The sequence below is a fragment of the Tympanuchus pallidicinctus genome, unplaced genomic scaffold (assembly GCF_026119805.1).
Source record: "Tympanuchus pallidicinctus isolate F22 unplaced genomic scaffold, pur_lepc_1.0 scaffold22, whole genome shotgun sequence".
Lineage (NCBI taxonomy): Eukaryota > Metazoa > Chordata > Aves > Galliformes > Phasianidae > Tympanuchus > Tympanuchus pallidicinctus.
The window spans coordinates 2,134,360-2,156,520 of NW_026294739.1; the positions used below are offsets into that span (position 1 = coordinate 2,134,360).

Here is a 22,161-nt window from a genome sequence, read left to right on the forward strand (position 1 = left end):
CATCCAAACTGCAGCTGGGGAAGGTGTGTGTGCTCTGAAGCTCTGCTGATATGTTCTTCATCCTCGACTCAGCTGCAATTAATGACAACAGATGTGTGCTGAAAATACATTTTATAAAACACACCTTAAGACAGGAAACGTAACAGGAAACTCAAGAAGAAACAAATGGATTAATGTCAGTTCTACCTACCACACAAATAATATTTGCACCTGAGGTAACTACACAGAAATAGTGCTTTACATGCATAACTTGCATGTTTTGAACACATTTCTGTTTGCAAGATTTGTGACTGTTTGGAACTCAGGACACCAACTGTCCACATTAAACATTGAGAAGTGATGTGTCAGATGCTAAGAACCTTTTTGTTGTTTTATTTTTACCTGACACCGGTATTCAGAAAGGATGTAACTCCTGAGCAGCTCTGGCAGCCTGCTCACACAGGACAAGAGGCTGAATGCCTCCCATCTGCTCCTCTCCTGTGCAGACACTACGACTCAGTGCCTGAAGGGTCACTGGTAAGCCAGCTCCTGCTGCAGCTCTCCGGAGAGAAGTTCCAGACAATTATGGGGTATTTTAAACCCTAATTTCCATTACCTCCTCACTCTGTGCATATCAGAAACACCACAGCTTGCCCACAGCCCAGTAGTGGGGCACAGCTGTTCATCCCCAACACTCACACACAAGAGACAAATGAGGAATGTTCCTGATAGCCCTGAAGGTGCTCTACAGGTAAGGAAGGACAGGGCTGCTTTGGAACCTGCTTGCTTCCATGCTGCCCAGTCAGGGGGAGCAGAAGAAGAACAAATGTCAGCAATCCCAACCCAAAACACGTAGAGCAAGAAGAGAAAAAAGCAGAAGATATTTTAAAATAGAAATCTTATTGGCACTTTTAGAGCACACAACCCGCTGCCAACCTTCCCAAGCTCTGTCTGATGGCTGTAATTAAACCAAGGGCCAGCAGCACTGAGCAGCAGGCCTGACAGCACAGCAATGACACCTGAGCGGGGCCAAGAGCTTCCTCCTCTTTGGAGAGACCAAAAGGACCAGAATGAACAACTTGCATCAGAGGAGCGACCACCCCTTCTGTCTCTCTGCCCTTTCTTTACATGTTTCTGTGATGCTCAGTGCAGAGCTGCACACTCCAGTCCACTGTGCACGTGTGAGCAAAGACAGTCATTTTATTTCTCTCTATTCCTGAGATAGCTGGCATTTTAAAGATGAATTTTACCATTTTCATATTAGAACAGTATATAACATCACTATGACCTTTCTTGTAATGCTCCTCCCACCTTCAAACAAGATTCTTTTCAAACAAAATAAATCCTTCCCTTTAACTAGCAAGCACAGAGGCCTTTTATTTCCACAGAGGAAATGCAATCATAAACTACTTTCCATCTGCCTTCAAAACTATCGTGGAACTGCGACCACCCTCTCAGATTAAAAGCAATCTGCTGACACTTTGTTGGCAGCACCTTACAAACACACCAATCCATACAGATTGAAGGCAATGCTCACCGCAGTGTGATACACGGACTGCCCACCCAAACACCCCCAAATCCTTTAGTTTCAAGCCTACAGGCATCATTTTATGGCAGTGCATTTCTGTACTCCATGAGAAATCGATTTCTGCCCGATCTTTGCAATTGTTTTCTCACTTGTTACTGGGTGTGTTGCAATGAACTGAAAGCACAGTGAGCAGAGCAGAGCATCAGCCCATCTCTTACTGCACAACGACAGCAGTGTGGTCACACTGCACAGATGATGTCTACCAGCACGTGGGCATCCCCACTGCTCACTCCTGACAGCACAAAAGGGGACAGAATAACCAGCATTCAGACACAGGGCTTTGTCCCAGGGCGCCTTCCCCTCCTGGTTTGGTTTTGCAGACAGCTGAGCAGCAGCAGAACCAGCATTCAAACCCCTCTTCTTTTGCTCACTGCACAGAAAGCCAACAACAAATATCTGCACGACGCTTTCTGCCTCGCAGCAATTAAACCAATACGAAAGTGATCAGCAATGAGCAGTGTTTACCATTTCACCCCTCTCCAGGGAACAGCTCTGCGTTCCCAATGCAATTCAGGATGAAGCCATTTGTCACAGCACAGACGTTTATTAGCTGCTCCCACCAGGTGGGCACCACAGCCTTCTCACACAATGAAATCAGTAGCAGAATCTTTACTGGAAGCTCAGAAACATGTTTACTTTATATACAAGAAAAAAACTTATTTACAACAAACAGTAAACTACGTACAAAAAAAAAACCCAACAAAACAATAATACAAGAGACATTTCCGTGATAATCACTGTATAAATTAACACAATAAATAGGAGGGAAGCAGGTCCCACTCTTAAGGCACAAAACCTTCTTCCCAAGACTGTACAGGGATTCATGTGCTTCCCTATGCTTCCGACAGGATCACAGAACGGCGGGGAGACCCCTGAGGAACAGCGGTTGCTGGATGATGACACAGACATGCAGTCACTGCTGACAGGTGTAGAAAAACATCCGTTTCCATCCTTTCCTTTTTACAGTACGCGCAGCTGAAGATACAAAATATTTTGTAAACAGTCTTTTTCAATCACAGAGACAGTATGGAAAGTGGAAATACTATAAAGCAAGGAATGGAGCTCTCCATACGACACGGCACGGAATCATTCCAAGGTGCTCCCAGCAGGAAAAGCTCCCACCAGATAACCTGGAAGACTAAGAGCCCTCGGCAGGGTCAGAGCAGGAGCTGGTTCACGAGCTGAGCCTCCCTCTGGTGTCCTCTGCAACCCCACAGAGCCACACCATTGTAACACAGGGCTATGCCAAATCCCCAGAATTTGCCACAGAGGGTGAATTTCTGGGGCCAGAACATGAGATACTGGGCTGACAGCTCTTCCAGCTTGCTGTGAGCACTGCTCAGCTCCTTCCCACTCACTGCCAGCGCTGGGGGCTGATAACCAGCAGGTGGCACAAGGCTTGCACAACAGCAGCATTTCTTAGGAGACTGAACAGAGATGTGGTATGTAGTGCTTTAGCTTCTCTCAAGCTGGTGTTTTTTTACCTGAGACTGCAGGAGAGTCTCTATTTGGTGAAGCAGATTTTTTTACTGTCTGTATTTCCTGAGTTTCTCTCCTACTGCAGAAATGATGGGACAGCAGAAGAAGAACTCGGATGAACGTGGCCCGAATTCAGCCCAGCTCCCTGCTTTGCAGATAAGCTCTCACTGACATTGGACATATTGTCCTCATCTGCTCACATCTCTACAGCAGAAATCAGCACTGTTCTCAGTGAGATGTAGAGAGCTACAACCCTTCTGTTAGGCAGAAACCTTAATATTTAAAGGCACTCAGGTTGAATATAGATCCCATTTTCTAGCTCTTAAAAGAAGGTAGAACCCCCTCCTTGCCCTCAATAACAGGCAGGGACAGACTGGCTATGAATGCTCTGATAAAGGTGCACCTGCACAAAAAGCATTTGAACCGATCCACAAGACAGACTATGAATGAAAAAGAAAGGAAGATTCATCTCTGCAGGAATCACCACCAGGGCAGATGGCAGGATACCTCAGGCACAGCACTAAGTAAGGAACATGCCCACATAAAGCTCTTTGCTTTCCCTTGTTACTCTCAGCAGGAAGAGTGCAGAGGAGCCCTATCTGTTCATAAATATGAGGTTCCCAGGAGAAACTTCACATCTCCATTGCTATCCAAAGGAGCAAACACAGACCTCAGCCCAGCTCCAGAGCCAAGACCTGCCTCGTGCTCCCTGCTGGGCTCTCCTTTGCAGACTTCCCTGCCATGCACATTGCCACGTGACAGATTTTTGTACTGATAAGGAAAAAATACGGCCAGTGAAGCCACTACTGATGCACAGATAGGAAGAACACAGTTAGGGAAAAGCTGGACCTGTTCTTTTCTTGGTCCCTATACCAGAATTTTTGCTAGCTTATTCAGGCATGTCTTCCAGCTTGCCATGAGCAAACCCTGCCAGCTCACCAGGCTGAGGGAGATGTGGGTGAATGAATGAGCTAAAAAAACGTAGGGAGAGTAGGAACTACTTTTGGCAACGTCCTAAAGGTTGCAGTGGAGTTTGCCCAGCAGGAAATCAGCCTGCAACCTTTTGAAACAGACAAGTCTTGACATAATATAACTTGACCGATTGCTGTCAGATTACACAGCTGATGTGAAGTTGACAAAATAAATGCTCAGCAATAATAATGGAAATAAATGTCCTCAGGAAATCATTTTTTTCTTTTGCCACTGTGAATGTGAACATTTTACTGTCTGCAGCCAAAAGCAGACAAGTGCTGCACTGTAATAATTTAGAAAAAAAAATAATTACATACAAAATTACAAGGTAATTGAAAATTCCTGCTGTCTCTCCAGCTTTATAGCACTGAATGTTCCCAAATTTGCTCTGCAGTGATGAACATGGCAATGCGATTGCGCATGCTGGTCTCTGGGCTGTAAGTCACCCAAGTGGGGTCTGGCAGTACAGGGGAGTTTGAAGGCCATCTAGGAACTCTGATTTAGAGGCACTGGTTTTTCCATACTCCACCGTTGGTGATACCAAAGGCTATGTACCAGCATATTCCAGTTTTCATTACGATGCTTTTCTGCTGCCCTTTCTCTCAAAGCTCTTGCATGAGCCCCGATGTTTGATAGCATGATTGCTCCCATGGGGATACAACCCAGGAGGACTGAGCCACCCTAATCTTTTGGTATCCAACTTGGAGTGAAGGAGCAAGGCAGCAAGAGAAAGAAGCAAGGTTCTAGCAGCTTTTCCACCAAGACAGATGGGAAAATGGCCAATCTACAGATAGACTGTATCTTTTGTGACATTCTTCTGCAAATACAAGTAGAAGTAAAGCAAGAGCTTTGCTGTCTGCAGCCATCACAGTGGCACCAAACGGACAGCAAGACACTCCTGGCTGCTGCCAGTCATGCTGTTCCCCAAACTGAAGTGGAGGAATTTGTTCCACATCTCACTTCATTCCATTACACTTCTTGCACGGCCCAAACAGCTAGGTGGTGTTCTTCTCCCTTTCATGTGTCTCCTGAAGATGAATGCAGTCAGAGCTGATTTCTGGTAATTTTTTCTTTCAGCTCTGGAGAACTGTCTTTTCTTAGCATCAGTAACTTCCAAACACTTGTTTGTGATGCCTGAAAACCTCAACGTTGTACCATTTGACTGGCTGAGAGCAGAGAGCCAGGCCCAGCAGCAGACCACACACTGGTGCAGCTGCTCTAACCACGTGCATTGTTAGTTGCGAGGGATACGTGAGTGAGGATCACCAGGTATTCATCAGCAAGGAGAGGTCTGCACTGGCTTGGAATTTCTGACACAAATCACATGCAACTACAGGTGTGTTAAAAAGGGATCAGTAAGACAAGGACAAGGCTTTGTTCCACTTAAATGTTCTAAGCTACAGATAGGACACACAAATGAGCAGGCAAGTTTTCAGTTCAAAAAGACTGTCAGATGCTTCTGAACTAAGACTGGCCAATGTATCTTTTGCCCTGAATAACTGTACTGTGATGAAATTATCCAGTAAAGGTAGCTGTGTTGCAATTCTCAGGAGTCCTGCACTGTCACTGTCACTGGAACCAGAACTTCCCACACTGGAGGACACAGTTCTTCCAACAGAAATCAAGTTCTCTCCCAGGAGGCTCTGCCTGAATGCAGGTAAGGTGCCTCTTGATTGGATGCAGCTGTACCCCACAGGAAAGAAAGGTAGCACCATGCTTGGTTGATATGAGCTCTGAACAGTTGCAACTTGGCTGTTCAGTGGAGACAGTTGGGAGCACATCTGCTCTGTGAGGTGACTGCTGTGCAGTTAGGGGGAATGGTAGACACAGGCTGTGAAAACAGAGGCTAAACCTCGCTGGCAGGAGTACTCCGGCTCAGCTCCTTGATCCCGTGCAGTATCCTCTTCATGTGACCCACTTTGGTCACACCCAGGTCCTGAAAGACAAGAGAAAAGCTTACCTGTGGAGAAAAGGGGGAAAGATACCAGGGCACCAAGCAGCAGTTAGAAACTAGTCAGCCAGTTACAGAGAGGAGGAAACCAACCAGAAAGGTTACAAACCTGATGGTTGCACACAGAACCTCAAACCAGGCTTCAAAAAGCTATCAGAGCACAACAGGGTAATGAGCAGTCACAGAGCAACAGAGAGAAACAACCATTAGCAGACCATTAGCCAGAAATGCAAATTGTTCTGACTGCTAAAAGCCAAAGCCTGAGAAAAGAGTGCACACAGATCTCAAGCACCTAAGCTGGTAGCCAAACACATGCAGGAAGAACCAAGGGATGAATGGTCACACCAAAAAATGTGTGAGCACTTGGGCACTACTCAACAAAGCACAGCTGTAGCTGGATGGCATGCAGAGGGATCAGCTACACAAATCAGGGCCAAACCTGGAACAGAAAGCTGGTAAAAGCACGAACAAAGATCTAAAGGCCACTCAACTAATGCCATGCCACTACTGTAGGTCAGAATATATTTCTGCCACATGCAAGACACCAGAATGATGACAAAGTTATTTCATACATGCAAAGAACTACCACTTTCTATCTTCCTCTGTGGTGAAAGCATGTCTCAACGAGAAGAAAAGCTGTGCAATATCCTTACTAAGTACTATGTCCAGGAGGTTCTCTCCATCTAGCAGTACTCTTCTTTTAAGGAAGTGCAATGACCTATTTGTCCAGTGACTATAACACAAGACCCAAGTTTTCCCAATCAAAATGTATTCTGCAAAGATGGTTCAGCAGCTGAGAAGTTGAAAACTTAACCTCTCCAGAATGCTTTTTGCAATCTGTGTGCTGGACTGTTTTCCACCTCCAGGAAGCTGTGGAGAGTTACACAGCTGGTCTCTCAGCTTGCCCTCCTACCCCTCTGCTATTCAATATCAGATGATCCGAAACGGCAAGACAATCAAACGAGGCTGCAATGAAGCCATTCATCTTGCCAAGATACACGGAGTAACCAGAGGGCAGACCGTTTCCAAGCACATTCAGCACAGAAGGTCATGCAGATGGAGCTGGCTATTTCTGGTGAGCCAACCATGAAAGTACCTTGAGGTCCCTCCGTTCGAGGTGCAGGAGCTCAGAGCCCCGGACGTCATGCCGGATGAAGATATCCTTATACTCACAAAGACTGAGATGCTCAAGCCAAGCCGCAACCTCCTCCGTTCCCCAGAGGTGAACTGTTAGAGATGGAAAAGCAGGAGTGCATTGAGTACCCAGAATCCCAGAAGAAAGTGAGAAGTGAGGACACCATCAGCACTCAGTGCCAGAGGACGGCAAGCAGTACATCACAGCCTCAGAACAAAGGGAGGGAAAGAATCCGCAGCACAACCTACAGCCTCAAACACAGGAGGCAGGGTAGAGTAAGATCAGAGTTCTTCTCTTAAGTAGAGGCTATAGGTGCAGTAAAGGCAGGACAAGGTGGATGTTTGTTTTGATACAGCACTGAATATCCTTTTTTTCTTCTTCTTTTTTTTTTTTTTTTAATTTATCCCCATGCTTAAGAGTAAATTCACTGATATCCCTGTGTTTGCAAAATGGTCATAAAATAATATCAAGAATCAAGCATGAGCTAGCTTGCTATTATGTACTGCTTCTGTGTACGAATGCTTGTGTTCAGTAAACAAAACAGCAACCCCACTACCTAAAGTGTGAGGAAAAGCTTGGTCTTCCACCTTCTTACACAGCCTCTAAGCAAGAGAAGAAAAACATTCCCAGGTTCTGAGAGGCAATGAATGAGCACCAGCATGCTAGACAGGAGACTGTACCCACAATTCCATGACAGAGGAAAGGACCCAGGAACCCACAGAACAGATAGTACTGCTGAATTTTAGGAGGAGGTCTTCATAAGTAGCATATAAACCAAAAATCAAGTAGCCCAATTGGAGAGAAAGTGTTCTGATTGACATTTTGTTGATTCATGGCCAGCATTCATCTACTGACCAGTAGGATTAAAGGTCAGGGTGCACCTGGTGATGCTGATTCCCAGCCATTTAGACATGAAACCTGATTAAAGTCTTGAAAGTGAGTCACATCATTAACCGTATCACAGAGAATCAGTAGTGAAAAGACTGGAGTTATGCGGACTTGGGCCCCACAGTCGTTTTGGTACCTAAAATGCCAGAATCCTCAAATTCTCTTCACTGAGCTCCTTAAAAATATCCCAGAAAATGGCCAGATGTAGGCAGAACTCTTCAGAGGGCACCTCCTGTTTCAGCTCAGAAATATCTGCTTAGTACTGAGGGATCATGACTCAGAACACAGCAACAAACTACTCTGCCATGTCAGAAAGATTCCCTTCCAAGAAAAGGCAGAGGCAAGTGAAACAGAAGAGAGAGAAAACATGAGAAGAAACAGAGAGAGAACGTGAAGTATTGTGACCACACTGGTATGGCAAAGGGAGAGACAACACATGAGCAGACTTGGTACCCGGCAATCCCATGCTGCTGTGCGTTTCCTTATTTTTGTTATTCTTCTCTTTTTTAAACTTGGTCACTAGCCGGAATTTGCCGCTGCGGCTGCGTTTAGAATAATCCAGCATCTGATTCTATAGGAACAGAGAGAGAATGAGGAAAACATACGTAAGTTCACTGGAACAGAGCAAAAACAAGAACTGTCAAACTTAGGTCAATGACCTCGCAAAAGAGGAAAAAAGTTCTCAACTCATTCTCACCAAGGCAGGGAAGGAAATGGAGAAAGCTGATCCCAAGTCAGTCAAGGGACATTAGCAGGAAATTACTCTCCTTAGTCTTAGGGAGTCAACTTTCCTTCTTAATAATATTTTCTCACATCAGTCATATATTCACAGGAAGTCAAACACAACCAAGTAGTGAAAAACAGCTAAGAAAATACAGCTGTGGTCCTCCTCACCTCCTCATCACAGGGCTCCATAAGCTGCCACAGCCAAGGGATGTATGCCAGTTTCCTCAACTGGAGGTCCATGTCTGCCAGGGCTGCTTGGAGCTGCTCCTTTTGGGGAGGATCTAATTGCTGGATCAGAAATAGAAGCAGAGTTAAAAGCCATACAGTGGAACATACAGTCATGTCCTTGCCTTGAAATTCCTAGCTGACAGGGCAGTTCCTCATTTCAGAAGGACATGCACAGCAGCCACCCCACTCAGACACTGCCCAGTTAATGATTTGCATCTTTTCTGAGCTCCAAACTGAGCAAACTAGCCTGACCACTCATCGTATCTATCCAGCAACACCATTCCAATTCCTGTATGACAACATTTTAATTGACTTGCTACAAAGACAAAGATGACCATGACCAACACTGTGTTGCTGCCAAGGCCATAGCAGGAGAGCAGAGGAAGTGAGAGGCCGCTTCACTCCTCTTCTGTGCTTCTTACCAGTGCCATCTTGCCTGCCAGCAGTAGTTCCGTCTCATTATGCAGGGCTTTGACATTATTCACCATCTCTACAACAAGGCTGCAGTTCAGACCCTGTAGGAAACAATTCACATGCAATTAAGCCTGGAAATGTAGAGGTCTGAGCAGTCAAAAGGAAGAAGGCTTAGAGAAGCAAGGCCTACTTTTGGTCAATCAGAAAGGGATACCAAGTGCTACAGAACAAGAACCAAAAGAAAGATGCCAAGGAGTGAAGTACCTCTGTAGACTTGGATTTAGCGTAGACTTTGTCCATTGACTTGGAGCTGGCATTGACAGCATGGGCAAGCTCCTGTTCCATGTCCTGGTAGGATTGGGCTATTTCCCGAATGCTAAAGAGAGAATTACAGATTGCATCAGCATATGCTCAATGCAAGAGATCTTTTCTGACCCAGTATCTCTTTTAATACACATCAGACTGACAGGTACAGAGAGGCACAGTCTTCTCTGACAAAGCAGGGCTGTTCTCCCCTCTGTGGTGAGCATGTAAAGGCAAAGCAAGGCAGATTTCACATGCACAACTCCAGACAACACATTCAATTCTGTTCATGAGTTGAAATCAGTCTGAAATGCAACCAAGATATTTTAATGTGACTGCAGTGATTTAAAAGGCAGCTGCGCACGCAGCAGTTTAATTGACATTTCCTTGGTATGACTCTGGGCATTTTCCCTCAAAAGCCCAGACCAAGGGACAGAATATCTGAGTAATGGATGAATATAAAGTGACATCTTCCTGAGGCTGGGCATCAGGGCTACACGAAACCAACTTGCCACAGGAGCTCCTAGAGAGGACTTGGTTTCACTTCTGATAACAGCCACTGACAATCAAAGCCATTGGGTTGTTTCAAAATTCAGTGATCCCTTTTTGCTCATAAAAGTAGCATACTTTATTCAGAGTAACTTGAGAAAATCTATTCAACTTCAGTCCTCGTGCAGCTGGGATAGTGCACAATGAAAACGCAACTCCTAGCAACAGGGATTAGCGTGGTAGAAGATAAAAGGGAACAGAAATGTAGGACAAGAACATCAGGCACCAGAGAACAGCTTTATTCACCAAAAGCAGATTGAGCCTCACCTGTGGATCAGAGCACCTGCAGTTTGACCAAACTGGTTGATCTGGGTGGATTCTTCTTCAGACATGATTTCTGGTTGCAGAGAGAAAGAGGACGGTCGGGACAACTCACACTTCTGTTTGTCCTCCCAGGACTTCAGGGTGCTCTCAAATGCCTAAAAACAAGCCACAGCAAGCAAACTATAAGATACTGTAAGATAAATCTCTTATGAAACATGAGGGTTTTAAGTGGCCAATGTCTGTAAAACATGCATGTTTGGTATAGTCAACTTCTGCTGTTCAGCTGTTGGTAACTTTGCTAACTTTAGCAGTTTGAGCTGAAATTTTCCATGTCACTCCCTCGCCTTGGCTTAGTTTCTATTTAAGTCTTACTTTAGTAAATCGTTAGTTCACTTCTGCGTGCCAGACCCCAATTCCCCAGTGTCTTTGCTTTGAGTATCTATACTGCCTCTACACTTTGCAGCAGGAATCTGACTTTTGACACGTGTCCCCAAGACAGTGTCTTCTGTTATTCAGCAAAAATCCATAAAGTTGGACAAATTACAAGTTTTTTGGGAAGGAGGAAGCAGCAGAATTATCGCATATCTCTCTCCAAGTTACATCTCAGAGCTGAAAATTGAAAATGTTCAAGACTTTTCCTTATCTGGAAGTAAACTGAACTTCTGCAGTAAGGGCAGGACTAGCAGCTGAACACAGAGCTAGGGCCTGTCCTACTTGCAGCCTTACCAACATTTCTGCTGCCATCAGCTAGTGCTGAGGGAGCAGAAGCAAAACAGATCCAATGCAGGATCTAAACTGGATACAGCGAGAACAAGAACTGACGCACAGAATCTCCTGGCAAGGAGAGATGGATCAGGGAGCACATGAAATCAGAACAGGGAAGGTCAGACAAGGGAAGGGACCATGAAGGACCCATGACTAAAATAGGAAGAATTCAGAGAAGAGGGGGTAACAAGCACACCATTCACAGGGGGAAAAAAAATCAGAAACTTGCGGAGCCAGAAAAGGAGAATGAGTGTAATGGGTAGAGGAAAAGAAAATGGTAGTCATGGATCCTGGTCTGGAAATTCAAGTGAGATGAGCACAAACTAGGTCAGGGGCACAGGGCTAAGGAGGGAGGAGATGGATGGAGCAGAACATCCAGTGTCTAACAGAACACAACTGCCCTGGGGACACATCATTTTCCTGCATTTGCAAATACCTATGAAGTCCTGAGGTAAAGCACTGCCTTCCCCTGCTGCTTCTCACACAAGATAAAAACAAGCTTTGTCAGCTCTGTAGAAGCTATCTGCTGATCTCAGTCTTGATGATGTCTCTTCAGTGGTTTAAATAAGGCCATGAGGTAATGTGAGTTTTTCCAACTTCAGTGCAGAAGAAACTAAACATCCCCAACATACCATATTTGAAAAATGCTACCAGAGGTATGATGTTGCACACTCAAAAACAGGACCCCACCTCATCTACTTCACAGGACAGACTGATTCTGTGTCATGAAGGGAAGGATGTGCAGTGACAATCACAAGGACAGCAGGAGAAATAAGGATAAGCCCGTGGTCAATATAAGAATTGAATGTTGCTCTGCAATACTGAAACTTGTTGATCACTGGCAACTCCATACCTGCAGAACCTGATTTGCAGGCAGGGAGAAGTGGGGTGGCACAACAAAAACTTCAGCTAGGCCAATACACACAGCACACTCTAGGGACACGTGTGTCCCATCTGCCTTTTGTGCTTACTTCTCCTTTCCCACTAGGACCCACATATAGGCTTTCCCTTTCCCTCTCCCATCTTTTCAGTAGGAATCCTGTTCCACTTGATTCTATTCTATCTTACTCTTCCTCTCAAAAATGAGACACTGCAGAAGCTCTCCATCCCCCCAGGGAACTCTGTGCACATATTTCTGTCTCTTCCACCCTAACATCTGCCAATATCCACTGCTCCCTCCCAGCTAAAGGGGGGGTTGGGTATTTCCCTGTCCTACCACGACAGGGACCTTGCAGGCCTACCTTCCTTTCTTTTCACACTATCATACTTGCAACTTCTTGACAGGGAATGTCTCTGGTCCGTATCAGGCTGCTTTCTCTTTTTTTCTGTTCTTAGTTGTTCTCTCTTTTCCTGTTTTTCAACAGGTGTGTCCTTTGCAGAGGACTTCAGTTTGCTCTCAAAGCATGCTATGCTGGTAGCTATTAAGAACTTCTGCCAACAAAACTGTTTATCAATGGACGATTACAGAGCTATCTCACTATAGCAATTCCTTTATCTTCTCCCTTAGCTTCCCACCATTTAGTAATACTTTAAAATAACAAGAAGACTTTCCTTACGTGCTACTACTCATTTGGTATATTTAAAACTTAAGAAATTAGATGGACACATGCTGCTGAACCAGGCATGAGACACACTTTTCTTGGCAAAGGAGGTTTAAGTCACATACTGAACAATAATGAGAAATCAAAATATTGAACAGTTGAATCTAGCCAGCGTACTGGCTAGTGTAGCACTCAGCTGGTCAGGAATCCTGTGGGACAAACAGCATGTTAAGAAATCTTGTGTCACAGGGCACCTAGAAAAATGATGCGAAATAAACTTGCCAAAGCTTTACCTATACGATTCCCCAAGTAGTGAATGCAAGCTCTGTCATATTCTTTCCAGAAAGTTTTACTACTTGCATCCACCAAGATAAGCTTTCATGTGTGGCCACTGACACACTGCAGGAACATGTGACATCAGAACAGGTGAGTGCGCTGCACAATGCATCCAAGGCAGCTCTTACCCTGTCTCGGGTCAGAGTCTGTGCCCTGTTCTTATGAACAATCCAGATGTAACCTGGAGGCTGGATCCAGGCTTCTCCATCCACTTGGACAGGAACTCCCTCTTCTCCCAAGATGGCTATCTTCACAGTTCGACACTGCAAGAAATGATTGCAATACAGAAACACTGCTTTTCCACAAGCATGAGACACTCATTCCAAAACACCTCCTCAGGTACAGTAGCTTTGCTTCTGCTAGATCACACAGACATTATTTGTTCTATCTTTGGACCATCTGAATTTAGAAATGCCCATTTAACTCCTCTCACAACAAACACCAGAATAAAACTCCATATCCACACTGCCCCTGGATATGCACCTTCTCAACCCCAGAAGGTCTTCTTTCATGAGCAAGAGAGAACAGGAAGGAAAGCTCTACAGAATGAAACTGGTAAAAACATCACTTGGCTGGAGGTGGAGATGGCAAGAAGAGATTATAAAAGCAGCTGATACCTGTGCAATCCGATGATGCTGTAGGTTTATCACTCGTGACACTGCCATCTGCATGCTACCAAACACGGCTACCACCTCCAAAATCTTGTCATCGAAGGAGGGGGCTGTAAATGTCTGGTCAAACACAAGGGAGGGAGAATTCATTTGACAGCTTTGTTAGAGAGATTTTCCTTTTTTTCCCTGTTGGTACAGAGTTAGGGCTTAGTTTTTCAGTTGTACTATTTAATCTGCACAGAACCAACAAGGAGGGCAGAAGGTGAAGATTTGCAGTGATACCAAAAAGATTAAAAAGAGTCTCAATGTTTCCACTGTGCTTCCAATGGCAGTGAAAGCATAATTCTAACACAAAGACTGTATCCATAAGGGAATAATTATTCTTATGAGAATAGGCACTTCTTTCATTTCAAATAATACAATGTTTCTGACTGGATCCAGCTCCCTTTGCCTTCAAGGGGCTTCACTTCTCATGCAGACTGAAGGCAGAAGGTCAATTTCATTAAATCTCAACCCAAGTCATTCTGTAAGCGACCTTAAAGCCCATCCATTTCCAAACTGTGCCACGGGAAGGGTTTCCCCTCACTAGATCAGGCTGCCCAGGGCAGCACCCAGCCTGGTCACGAACACCTCCAAGGATGAGGCACCCACAGCTTCTCTGGGCAACCTGTTTCATTGTTTCACCACCTTCTTAGTAAAATTTTGCACACTTTTTGGAAGTGAAGTGCTCAGGACAGCATCTGGTTTCTTTCTGAATCACTACAAATTTGCTTGGGTGCAAAGCTGCTGAATGTTGACTTTTCAGTATTGTAGCCAACTCACAAAAGAAATACAGGCAGACATGCTCCTTGTCCTCTTCTTCAAAGCTCTGTTCTCAGCTCTGTCCTGGAGCCATGACTCCAGAAGCAACATCAATTTCAAACATTTCCTGAGATATCTTAAGAGAATACTCACATCATCTTCCTTGGTTCCACCCCAGAAATTGGTGCCTCCTGCATAGCTGGGAATGTTGAGTACAGCAATTCCCTGGAGGCTGGGCAAAGGGATTGGCCTCCCATCGCACTGCACAGAAAAGAAGGCATCATTACTCTCAGCAAAGCAGTAAAGAACCTCTTTTGCCACAGCATATATTCTAAGAACAGCCTGTATGGAACAGCTAAGCAGTAAATTAATTCAGGTTTCTTCAGCTTATTCTTCCATCTAACAGAGTAAAAGAACACATTCATTCCTGTTTCACAAACCACCTCTCCTTTGGCAGAGGTAGGCTGTAGAAAGAGACTGTTTCTTCTTTACCCCAGACAGGCAAAAGGAACACCTGAGAGCGTTGGCAGAGCCTCTTAGTCTATTCCAGAAAGGGGAATAAAACTTCTGAACGACCAATCAGTCTGCTGAGATGAGATTCTCCCTGTAACAGTCATTTATGCTGCAGGTGGTCAATACAGGAATAATTATTTTTCTTGTTCGATCTGCCTTATAAGCATAGTTAAATCAAAAGCTCTCCTTCACACCATCTAAAATGCTGTCTTCACATGAGACATCGCATCTAACAATCCCACCCATGCTTAACATGGAGCTGGGGATGGCTACTGCTTTCCAACATGACGACGCTTCTTAGAAGGGCTGAGAATACAAGTTATTTTCCAGAGCTAGGAAAAAACCACTTCCAGCTGCCACAAAGATACAGCAAGTACATGGCATCGAGCAGGCAAGGGAAACATCCTAGTCAGCAAGAATCACCATGCCAAAAATCCAAAAATCAAAGGATCTGAAGAAGAAGATGCAATTAGGTATTCCAGTTTCAGCACCAGAAGGACATGCTAATTCCTCACCTCCAGCAACACTTTCTGCTCCAGGTTTTTATACGTTCTGTGTAGCAGCTCCTTGGTCCCCAATACTCCATACCACATCATGTTTTTAGTACGACTTCTAAGGGAGCAGAACAAAAGAGAAAGGGTCAGGAGTGCCATTCACTTTTTCACTCAGAGGCAAAAGCATCCAGACAGTTTGAAATGGCACCTCCTATACCCTAAAATACTAATGAGCTTTGCTTCTAAAAGGGTCAAACACTCAAAATTACCATCACTTACATTAAGAAAATATTCACCTTGAAAAAAGTGTCATAGAATCACAGAATTGTAGGGGCTGGGAGGGACCTCCAGAGATCATCGAGTCCAACCCCCCTGCCAAAGCAGGTTCCCTACAGCAGGTCACACAAGTAGGCATCCAGGCAGGTCTTAAACATCTCCAGAGAAGGAGACTCCCCCACCTCCCTGGGCAGCCTGTTCCAGTGATGTAGAAACTTGGGATAACTGACAACATACATTACCAGACACAAAAAGAGATTCCCACGGCACAGAAGGGGTCAATCTCTTACACCAGGACATCAACAGTATTTTGCAACTTTAGCTCATGTCAAGAAAATGTACCAACCCCATGCTACACAAATCATCTTCCTGCCCAGGTATTGCTCAGGTATTTAAAGGGTCAAAGCCTGCAACTGATACAGTGGTTGTTTATATTAATTTAGTATGAAGGCCAAATTCAGCCTCAGTAGCACTCAAAGCTGAGATGTATTCTTATCTGAGCTAAACAGTAAGTCCAGGAGAAAAACCTGTGTGTGAGCTTACAAAGTAAACAGAACCAAAGCACTGTAGCCACACTGATGTAGCTACTCAAAGATCCACAACAGCATAACGAATCAGTAATAAATTAGGAGAATCATCTCCTCCATCATGATTTCAAGCCTTCTTCCTAACCTTCAAAACAGATGATCACACAGATGAGACTGATGATGTATCTGTTCAGCATATTTCCAGACAACTAGCTTCAAAAGCACATATGAGAACATAAACTGATTTCAGCCACTTCTGGCACTAGAAGTCAGTCAATATCAAACCCACCTGCATTTCTCTGGGTGCTCATCACGTTTGTTGTTGAAGTCCAAAGAAATCTTTGCATCCAGTCCAATCCCAAAGTAGTTATTCATCACACACTTCTCTGTGTAACATTCACTGTCAAATAAGAAAAATAAAACCCCCAAACTCTCACTCCTAAGTCTATATGTCATGTGGGATACATCTCACATGTCCCACTTGTCCATCTAATAATTCCCTTGTATAAAAAGGGGGAGAACAAGAAGGTTATATGCCAACATGCCAGATGAGCACTGCTGGGAAGTGCCTAAAACTTAAAAGCACAAAATGGGCAACTGAGCAGAGGTCCCCAGTCTGCAGCCTCTGACTTGAGTACTTCACAGCCACAAGATTTGTGAAGGAATTCTCCCCTCGCCACCAAAAACATACTCCAAAGTCTACATTTGAGTTATAAAAAGCTACATGCCTGGTCACTGGAATTCAGAAAAAGGCACACAAAACATTTGCAATGCTAGTTGCTAAAGTATGTATATATTAGGTGGTAACTACAGCCTGACAAATACAGTCAGAAGTAACCTAATTGCAGGGACACTGAATCCCATGAGGAAAAAAAATCAACCACATTAAATATGCATTAACTGAATTTTTCTGTTAAATAATTCAGCAGAAACGATTTGAGAAAGAGTTCACATCACATTTGCTACCTGTTTGCCCTACTGTGCCCTGTCCACAAGCTTCTTTGACCTCCATGGTGCTGACTGCCACACAACTTCCTGCCTGCTCACTGGAGTAATCTCTGAGTGCTGGGAAAAAAATTAATTTGGATTTCACTCTCTCACCTAAAACCTAAAGTCTTCCACTGTGAGTCTCACATGTCACTGCATGTACAGTAACTACATAAGAAGACCTTCACTGACAGCAGCATATGATTTCATCTACATAACTCTGAGTTGCTGCAGTTGGTTCTTTAGGTCTCTGAATAGCTCTACTTGCCAGCACGATGCTGATGTTCATTTGGAAATGCCCAGTGACTTCAAGAGGGCATACTCACAGATTTTCAGGCTCAGAGTTGAAGGGATCAGCATGGATCAACAAGCGGCTGATGACAGAACTCCCAGGCAAAGACCCGGACATGCCAGCACGGATATCTGCAGGAAAATTGGCAGTGGGAAAACCATGATAGTAAATAAACTGAAAATATGTCATTTCAGTCTCAGACTAACGTTACCTCCAGTCGCTCACTGAGGAAAGCAGTGAGCAATAGTGCTTTCTTCCACTCCAGAAGGCTCAGCACAAGAAGATCCTATGGGACTGCCTGTTGGGTGACACGATGTCACCTGAGGCCAACAGCACAATCGTACAGACACATGAGAGTGGGCAATGGCAGTGTATTCACTACAGTAGGTATTCTGCTCAAGGTGGGACATGCAACACCCTGCTTCACGGAGCAAGAGAGGTGGAAGACTGAAATTACTCTCCTTGTCACCCAAGAATTACTGTCTCCAGCTTCTAAAACCATTTGTTGGCAACACACCAACATTAATTTTTTCAAAGAGAGAGAAAATAGCCTCCTTCCAGAAGAACCAGGCTGAACCAGTAACTGGGGGAAGAGGTAGGAGGACAGCACTAGAGTGATGGACAGAAGCTGCTACACAAGATGCCTGAAGCTGGAATTTTGCTGGGTTTGTGCACACAAATCACACATCACTGGTTCCAGTCAGCTGCCACTTTCCAGAAACTTCTCGCAGCTGCCTGGCACCTTGACAGCCTTCTCAAGCTCCCTCTGAGCTCAGATCCTCCTTGTAACTGATACATACATTCTGCCACTGCACAGTGTTAATAAAAATCTGTGTTTAGGTCTCAGCTGCACTGAAAATTATTACAATCATTCCATGCCTCTGCTGCTGTGTTCTAGTGGAAAGTTATCTACAAAGAGACTTATTTCTAAGTGGACCAAGCAGAAGGACATCAGGCAGAAAAATTTCATGTTTTATACAGAGGCTTAAGCCTGCTCTGTTGTCACCCACATTCCAGTGGGCTGCTTGAAGGAACAGTGGTATTACACTCACTTGGGTAGAGGATTTTTGTGTTCAGCATTGGCAAGTTGTCCCGGTTTCCTGTCTGGGGAGGAAGAGATGCAGAACTGCCCAGTGATAAACTTCCTTTGCTTATTTGTCTTTCACAAGGAGACTTGGATGCTGTAAAACATAACATAAACATGGCTGTTGACAAACATGATGTGATTCAGACCAGCACATAACAGCATAACTTGAGCAGCGAGATTGGGTTAAGAATCAGTCAATGACAAAAACACTCTGGCCACTGTAAAAGAACTCACAGAAACTGTCATGAAGAGACAGAGATGAGGCATATAAGCAGCCAGAAAACCTCACAGACTAGAGGTGCAGAAATGTGACAGGCAATTATTAGAAATAGAGATGAGAAAAATCTGTTGGTGCCAGCAGCATAACAGACAGCATATCTGGCTCCCAGTTCATACTGAGTTAAGTTCCAAATAAACTTGGAGCGATTGAGGATCTCTAAAATTATTCACATAACAGGCTTATTTAAACTAACTGGATTCTGTTCCCTGTCATCTGTAAAGGACTGGCAGGAGCTTACAGGGATGAATCATCAGGTAGATGACACGAAAAATTCTCAAGCCCATTTTTGTCTAAGCACTGGAAGCCAAGAGAATGCAGATTGCTGCTAAGTGTAAGAAAATTTTGGAATTCTAGGTGTCATATGCTAAGAAATTAGACCACCAGCAACATATCAAAAAATGGTGCATATGAACACAGGGCTGAACACAGAAATATGCAAAGCCAAGCATCTGAAGTTAAAAAGTAGAGAACAGAATATGGAAGGTAATACACGCAACACAACCTTCACTTCTTACAACTAACAGAACTGCACTTTGCAGGTGAGAGCTGCACGGTAGCAGCCTTGAAGCAGTACCTTTCCTCTGGCTCCTCCCTTTGGACAATCCATAGCTGCTGCTGTGTGACGACTGCAGGGAGATTTTGTCCTCATTCCTTAGCTCCTTGCCCTCTTCAGAGGCGGAGAGACTAAGGAGGAAGCCCTCTTGCTCCTGAGTCTGGGCATTCTGTTCATCCACAGCTATGAAGAAAAAGAAAGTAGGTGCTTACGACGTTTCTAGGAAGAGAACACATCTCCACTGACAGAAACAAGATCTTTAGAGTCCCATCCTACTGTGGGGATTACTTATATGAAAATATAGGAATAACAGTGTTCCTGTATCATCTGCCTCACCTAAACTCTGCTCTGGAGAGGTTTTGGAACTGGCATGGCTTAGTCTTTTGCTTTCTCCGCAGAGAGCTTCAGCAATGAGGCTCTAAACAGAAGCATCCAACTTTAAGCCTTTTTTAAATTCAGGCTTCCCAAGATGCAAACTGTGCTGCAAGTGATGAGCTTCCACTTATTCACATTCAGATGCTGCCAGAAATTCTAACCAGTGGGACATTAAATGATCGATCAAACTGAATTTTCTGTTTGCTTAATCTCTAGCAGGCAATAAGACAAGTCACTTGAAAAGGTCTCTTAGACACATACAATCAGGAGGAACTTGGTAAAAAAACAATACAAACAAAAGAATCAAATCACATTCCTTGGAAGAAGAGAAATGGTTTGGACAAGTTGAATACATCTGAAATGTAACTGGAGTTTGCCCAAGAACTGGCAAGAATTAAAGCAGGACATTGCTTAAATAATCAAATATGAACAACAGTGCTTCCTCCCAAGTGACCTCTCACAGGGTACAGCTGAACTACCAGCTCACCACTTCTTTCAGAGCCTCTCTCTCACCTTGTGCTGAATTTGCAGATCATGAGAACTATCCACCAGGAAATCCAACCTGCTAGCCGAGCAAATAAATAAGCAAACAAACAAGCAAACAAGTATTGCTGGATTAAGCAAATGGATTGGGTTACAAAGAACTACAAAAAGCATCAAATCAGCACAAGTTAAGCAGTGGCAAAGTGAGGCAGCACCGAGGTCTCTACTTCAGAGAAGCAGGCTATTTGCTCAACTTCCATCATTTCATGTATCTTTACCTTCAGCAAGGCTGCACACAATGATGCAGTGCTGGAAATCCAAGTAACACTGCAAAGATTTGTAACTCACCACACAGTTGCTCTCTACAGTGCATATTCAGGTATATGGACAAACATCTGCAACTTCAATGCTTTTATCTTCAATAAGAAGCTGTTAAACACTTCCTCTGGTCTAAGTGAAACCACCAGGTTTATGACTAACATCTGTGAGACCGAAGCTTTTTGAAGGAAATGAAACTTAGAGCCAGGGGTGTGAGTGGGGGTCATAATAAGGGCCAAGGCGAGAAGAAGAGGATCACCTGCCTGGGAAGTTAATGCAGGAATAAGATGGTCTGTATTATAGACTGGGAAAATTATAACATTTTCCCAGTAAGCAAGCTCATTTAAGAAGTTTCTGCATTCTCTCTTGCCTTGTGCTACAGTTCATTGCCCTCTCAGTTGTACCACTGCACTGTTTTGTTGGGCTGTACTATAAAGAGATTTCTGAAACAATCCAAGTAAAAATACTTAAAATATTTTTCTTCCCAAGTATTTTCAGATCTGTTTTACAGCAAGACCACACAAACAGTTGCACTGACACAGTTGTGGTATGGGTGGGGACAGACAGGAAACCCAAATGAGCAGAGTGTGGGAGGGGAGTGACTTCCTAAACCAGCCCTGTGGGGAGAACATACCTTGAACTTCAGACTCATTTAGCAAGCAGTGTTTCAAACAGGTGGGCTTAGCAGAGATGGAACGAGACAGCCAGGGCTAACAGCTTCTCCAGCTAAGGAAAGCTGTTGTTAATAAAGAACTCTACTCTCCTTTGGAATAATGGAAACAGTCTCAAGAGCCCATAATAAGCCAGGAGCAGGACTCCTAACAAGTTACCTTTTTCTGCATGCTCTATAATCTGACGAATGGCTTTTTTCAAGCTGTTGGCTCTCAACATGAGCTGCTCCCGGGGGCGAAATATCTGGGGCCGTGCAGTGCATGATGAGCCCACTGACTGGTCACTGGAAGAATCACAGGCACTGCCTGACCCATCACCATCTTCGGTTTCCTCTGCAATGGTGGGAGGAGGGTTTGGCAGAGATGAAGATGCTTGAGATTCATCATTCAGTGTCTTCAATAATGAGTCCAGCTTCTCCTTCAGGACAGAGCACTACAGGGTGAAGAAGAAGTTTTAAGCAGGACTAATAGTGGGTCTAGATAGCTCAAGCTTTTAGAGCTTGCTGAGCTGCTGCTATCCTATTTCTCCGAAAACAGTTTTCAATGTCAGAATAGGAAGCTGTAACCATTTTTTCAATTTTACCTTCCTGGCCATGACTTCTGATTCCTCTGAGCTTTCTGTTGCCTTCTCATAGGCTTTCCCTACTCGAGCCACAAAATCCTTCACTGTCTCACAAAGCACCCTAGACAAAGATGGTAAGGAAAACACAGTCATGTAAGGATTGCTTCGGGATCTTCACAGTGCAATTTTCATTCAGAATAATTCTCCTTTGAG

The 22,161-nt window shown here is 44.3% G+C and overlaps 1 protein-coding gene across 10 annotated transcripts in view; it reads right to left on the minus strand.

Moving 5' to 3' along the window:
- Positions 1-2,091: 2,091 nt before the first annotated feature.
- DGKD (diacylglycerol kinase delta) overlaps positions 2,092-22,161 on the minus strand; it is a 55,373-nt gene continuing 35,303 nt past the window's right edge. For 8 of the 10 annotated variants that reach the window (XM_052687375.1, XM_052687382.1, XM_052687378.1 and 5 more), the window contains 17 exons: positions 21,970-22,069; positions 21,546-21,819; positions 19,561-19,722; positions 18,672-18,800; positions 17,654-17,750; positions 16,630-16,740; positions 15,559-15,655; positions 14,684-14,791; positions 13,736-13,849; positions 13,247-13,381; positions 10,480-10,631; positions 9,625-9,736; positions 9,369-9,461; positions 8,887-9,006; positions 8,446-8,563; positions 7,066-7,196; positions 2,092-5,954 (listed from right to left, as the gene is read on the minus strand). In XM_052687375.1, the coding sequence (XP_052543335.1) occupies positions 5,865-5,954; positions 7,066-7,196; positions 8,446-8,563; positions 8,887-9,006; positions 9,369-9,461; positions 9,625-9,736; positions 10,480-10,631; positions 13,247-13,381; positions 13,736-13,849; positions 14,684-14,791; positions 15,559-15,655; positions 16,630-16,740; positions 17,654-17,750; positions 18,672-18,800; positions 19,561-19,722; positions 21,546-21,819; positions 21,970-22,069 (2,143 nt within the window). In that variant the 3' untranslated portion in view covers positions 2,092-5,864. Of the gene's footprint in view, positions 5,955-7,065; positions 7,197-8,128; positions 8,564-8,886; positions 9,007-9,368; positions 9,462-9,624; positions 9,737-10,479; positions 10,632-13,246; positions 13,382-13,735; positions 13,850-14,683; positions 14,792-15,558; positions 15,656-16,629; positions 16,741-17,653; positions 17,751-18,671; positions 18,801-19,560; positions 19,723-21,545; positions 21,820-21,969; positions 22,070-22,161 lie in introns of those variants that run through there. The other 2 variants (XM_052687376.1, XR_008207854.1) reach the window with 2 other exon arrangements.